At 47.1% G+C, this 5,213-nt stretch overlaps 1 protein-coding gene across 1 annotated transcript; it reads right to left on the reverse strand.

The window, feature by feature from the left end:
• Positions 1–1,181: 1,181 nt before the first annotated feature.
• LOC116863628 (proteasome maturation protein) lies at positions 1,182–1,733 on the reverse strand. The gene has a single exon (XM_032851025.1). The coding sequence runs from the start codon at positions 1,708–1,710 to the stop codon at positions 1,285–1,287; it is 426 nt and encodes a 141-aa protein (XP_032706916.1). The 5' UTR covers positions 1,711–1,733; the 3' UTR covers positions 1,182–1,284.
• Between the last annotated feature and the right edge of the window lie 3,480 nt (positions 1,734–5,213).

Genomic DNA, 5,213 nt, shown 5'->3' on the forward strand with positions numbered 1-5,213 from the left:
GCGGCGGCGGCGGCGGCGGCGGCGGCGGCGGCGGCGGCGGCGGCGGCACCTCCTCCTCCCCCGCCCCGCGCCTCCCCCGCCTCGTTATCAAGGAACAAAAGTCACTCCAAGCCCTTGGGCCACCTCCTTATGAGGTCTAAATTGGAGCACCTTCCAAATCAGCAGGGAGGGGCCCGAGGGCTCCCCTGGACTTAAACAGCCCACTTCAGACTTCCCCACAGGAGCCTGAGAGTGGGGAAACAATCGGCTGACTTTTTTTTAGTGGACACAGGTGCGACTTCTTTGGCTTTAAAGCCAATTCAAGGTTGTTGGTTTTATTTTAAAGAGAAGTACTTTTGGAGCCCACAGTGTCACATATAATACAGATAATCAGCTTTTATTCTTTTTTCCGCCTCCCCCCCAATTTATTTCATTTAATTTCATTTTGCAGATTTTAGTTTTTTTACTAGAGAGAGGGGTGGGGGAGGGGGGAGAGAGAGAGCGAGAGCGAGAGCGAGAGCGAGCGAGAGAAAGAGAGGAGGAAGCAGGCTCCCTGCTGAGCAGAGAGCCCAATGCAGGGCTCCATCCTAGGACCCCGGGATCATGACCTGAGCCACCCAGGCGCCCAACAGATTTTATTTTTTAAGTAATCTCTACACCCAACGTGGAGCTCGAACTGACAACCCCGAGATCAAGAGTCCTGCTCTCTACTGACTGAGACAGCCAGGTGCCCCTGGAATATCATCTTTCAGAGACACATGCGTAGACTCAGATATGATGAGACAGCTTAAAAAGGTCTCATTGACTTTATGGATCCAATAAAGCCCCTTGGAAATGTTGGCCTGTTAACCTTGCTTACAGAGGTCTCCTTAGCCTTAACAGTCGAGTAAAGACTGCCACCTCCTGGTGGGTGCAGGAACATCAGGAAATTTGGAGGGCCTCAGGAAGAGAGGAATTCACCCAAATCTACAGGTCTTGCAGGCGAATCTGATGGGAAATGTTTGGCTTGGCTCCTGGATTTAAACAGGCACTTAAAGGTTCAATCTGGGAGAGCCTGGGTGGCTCAGGCGTTAATCATCTACCTTCGAGGGAGTCTGCTTTTCCCTCTCCCTCTCCTTCCGCTTGTGTTCTTCCCCCCCCCCAACCCCGCTCAAATAAATAAAATAAAAATCTTTTTTTTTTTTTTAATATTTAGGCAAAAATTCTCATGTGTCAGTATTTTTAATGTTGTGTACATCAAGTTATAGTAAAAAGATGACTATAAACAACATGCAGCCCCTCTATTTTCATGAACAGCACAACAGATTACAATAAACCGAGTTTATATTCCACCATCAAGTGTGGTTCTCCCATTAGTTCACTTTGTGACGGGTCATTAAGAATATCTTCAAATCCAATAGTCTCATCATTACCCCTCAAAATATCCAGCGAAAGGTTTGAGCTTGGAAGAAATGGAAGACGCTGAACCTGCTGCACTGCCTTGAATTCCATTTGCAATTTTAGTGGAGCAAACAGACCCTGGATGTTTCTTAGTGTAGAAAAATTCATTTTATCTTGGTTGAGCTGAAAATTTTTTTCTGATAATTCAAGAGGATGACTGGGCAAAAGTTCATTTTTCACACAAGGTAGGCCTTTTCGAAGAAGATCATGACTTTCAAAAGGTCCACTTGCTGAAAGTTCAGTAACCGGAATACTGTCCTTTAACTGAGATCCAAGTCCTCTGGCATTCATCTTCACTTGCTCTGTGAACAGCCTCTCCTAAAATAAAAATCTTTTAAAAAGAAAAAAGTTCAATCTAAAATTTCTTGTGAAGAGCTCCATCAAAGCAGATAAGAAAGAAAGAAAGACCCCATATATGGTCACTTGCTATTCTTGTTTTGCTTTTTTAGATGATTAGAACAACTGTGTTAAAACTGGACTTGTTTTACAAACAAATTAATCTTCCTTTGGCTATCTTTGATGGGAAGAACAGTGACTTTAGAGAGAAAGATTCTATTTCAATAACCCACTTTCGGGGTTGATGGTTGGTAGTTCTGATGAATTATCTTTGAGCGTTTGTTCTTTGCCTCTAAAACTGGACTGGGTCCTGAATCCTTCTGGTTTCCTTGATTCTCTATGACTATGACTCTGTGAACTAAGGTTTCCAACATTCTACCATTCTCCTATCTTACAACCATTAAGAACTAAAACCGTGTGTGTGTGTGTGTGTGTGTGTGTGTGTGTGTGTGTGTGTGTGTATTCCCCCCTCCCCCCAAAGCCTGGAGAAGAAGTTGGACCGCGTGAAAGAAACTTGAGGGAAGTGGCCACACTAGCTCATCATACATAGACAGTCTTTGTGCCTGCTGCTCCATGGACTGCTCGAAATGAGACATTTGACCTACACACCAGAACAATCCCTTAGATTGTCCCTGCCCACTCCCACTCTACCGAAGGATGCTTCAAGCCTGACAGCTAGAGACCTCACTGGCAGCACTCCAGACATAGATACTGGGTTGAGCCCTTGTTTCAACCAGTAACCAGTGTTTTCCTTTTGTTTCCATAGAAGTGCCTCTTATTAACTACCGGATTGCTAGATGAATGAGGCAGAGTCTATGATAGTTAACTCCACTTGCTGCACCTGTATTAACTCCCCTTTGGAAATAAGAACCCCTATAAATAGGGGCACCTGGCTGGCTCAGTTGGTAGAACATGCGACTCTTGATCTCGGGGTTGTGAGTTCAAGCCCCGCACTGGGCGCAGAGATTACTTTTTTTTGTTTGTTTGTTTGTTTAAAGATTGTATTTATTTATTTGACAGACAGAGGTCACAAGTAGGCAGAGAGGCAGGCCGAGAGAGAGGAGGAAGCAGGCTCCCCACGGAGCAGAGAGCCCAATGTAGGGCTCAATCCCAGGACCCTGGGATCATGACCTGAGCCAAAGGCAGAGACTTTAACCCACTGAGCCACCCAGGCGCCCCTCATCTGTATTCTTGGATGGCCACTGATGCCAGGTTGATTTGAGAGAGAATGAGACTATTGGGTTAGACTGTACTGTTACTATTCCTTAAAGTGTACTTGGGGATGAAATCAATGATGCCATGTGGTACCAAACCATATAGAGAAATATCCAAGTCCTCAGAGAGGGAACTATCTCTGAGACCCCCACCATTAGCACAAGGGACCAAAAATTGAGAGCAGCGCTGTCTCAGATCCTTCCATTCCAAAGCCTCCACTGCACCCTAATTCAGTTTGAAGTGGTTAGAGAAGGCAGACCTCTGCCCATGTTCCATAGAAATGGAATGAAGGATTGACCATGGGAAATTATAACAGGGGAAAACATAGCATGTCCGACTCCCTGTTGTTTCTATTCCTTTTAACCTACAGGTTAAAAACCTCTGTTTAGCCCTGCATATAGGCATGTTACAGCTAAGACGTACAGAAATTTCTTTACCATAAACCTACCTCCCCTGAGGAAATAAAAGAATAGCCACAGCATAACTTGGCAGGGGTGGGAAGAGGGGTTGATTGAAACCATGCCCCAGAAGGTAAATGGGCTGATGCTAGCTGAAAGCTTAAAGCCTGTTTTTCAGAGAATTGGTTCCCCCTGCTGAGCTACCCTCTCTTTTCAGGCCTTGCTACCAAATACTAGGCATCTCTGCAGACATCTGGACTGAAGGTCAACTGATGGGCTGCAGCCTATCAACAAGCAGGGCCCTGATACTCCTTACCTGAGAGAAGGAGCCTAAGACCCCATACCGGTTAGACCAGCTATCACAGCATGCCCAGAGCCCTTTCTCCTTCTCCTAAGGTAACCTCCTGACATAAGGGACTCAATTTTGCCTCCTTCTCTGGTCAAGTCTCCACCCCAAAGTAAACATGGGGATAGATGGTACACAGTATGTTTCCACACTGTGCAGGCTCCATCTTTCCCCGTGAATAATCGTAAATGTCCCTGCTCTTTTTCTTTTGAAGTTTGATTCTATTTAGTAAGTTAGTTAGTTATTTCAGAGAGAGAGAGTGCGCGAGCACACACGCATGAACACACGAGTGGGTGGAGGGACAGAGGGAGAGGGAGAAGTCTCCCCACTGAGCAGGGAGCCCCAGAGGGGCAGGGCTCAGTCTCAGTACCCTGAGATCATGACCTGAGCTGAAGGCAGACGCTTAATAGACTGAGCCGCCCCTCCATGTGCCCCCCCATTCCTTTTTTTTTTTTTTTTTTTAAAGAGATCAACATTACATACTTTATGTTTTAAAATTCCATTCGTTCATTTTCCATTATCTGTGGGCCCCAGGCAGGGCTTGAACTCACGATCCTGACTGAAATCAACAGTCATGTGCTCTTCTGACTGAACCAGCCAGGTGTTCCTTCCAGTGCATTTTTTTAAAACAACCCAGGGATCAAGGCTCAGAGTCACCATTTGCCCAATGAGACCCACACTCACCCCTCTATGCAGAGGTGCTATCTGTGGAGCTGGTTTATGGTTCCCCATCTTCCTTTCTTCTTTTAGTGGACAGAAGGTGGTGTGTGAAACAGCCAGTGGCTATGTGGGAATGACACAGAGGGTTTCCCTTGGGAAGCAGGTGGGAGAGGGAGGGCCAGTTGATGGACAATCAATAAACTGTTCATGTCGCTTTAGAGGAGTGGGCTTGCTAGGCCCTGTAACTCGGTGGATGAGTGAGAACTGTCCCCTGTCAGGCCGCTGTTAGCTCTTATCCCTTATCACTCCATGCCTGTGTTTGCCTTCTGACCCCTAAGACACCACCATCATCAGTCCATGCCTGTGTTTGGCCTCTGAATCCTAAGACACCACCATCATGTGTTTCATGTCCCTCTCCGACTGACCCCGCCACACCATGCCACATCCTCCTACCTGCACCCCCCACCCTTGGAAGGCTTTAAGGTCAGACGTCATCCTCCACATCTGTGATTCCCAAAGGGTTTACAGGCGTTTCCTGGGTTAGGAAAAGGAGGGGCTCTTTTTGCCCCCAGACGAGGTAAGCTCTTCAGACTTCCCCTTTGTCTCCTTCCCCTTTGCCTCCTCCCTCCCGAAGTTTGCAAGCCACAGCCTAAGTGTTGCGGGATTTGAAGAACGCCATTCAATGGAGGGAAGCCCCAGGCTCTGACTTTAACAGAAAGCTTTCTGCATTTGAATGGAACGATTGGATTGAATGAGACCCATTAGAATGGATCAACCTGAACCTCCCTTCAGCGGCCCTCCCATCCTCCCCCCCCCCCCCCCCCCCCCCCCCCCCCCCG

Source organism: Lontra canadensis, unplaced genomic scaffold (genome assembly GCF_010015895.1).
Source record: "Lontra canadensis isolate GAN:19392208 unplaced genomic scaffold, GSC_riverotter_1.0 scaffold1919, whole genome shotgun sequence".
Lineage (NCBI taxonomy): Eukaryota > Metazoa > Chordata > Mammalia > Carnivora > Mustelidae > Lontra > Lontra canadensis.

Bases quoted from the DNA above. Each gene is read 5' to 3' on its own strand.
- LOC116863628 (XM_032851025.1), bottom strand. From the start codon at position 1,710: ATGAATGCCAGAGGACTTGGATCTCAGTTAAAGGACAGTATTCCGGTT.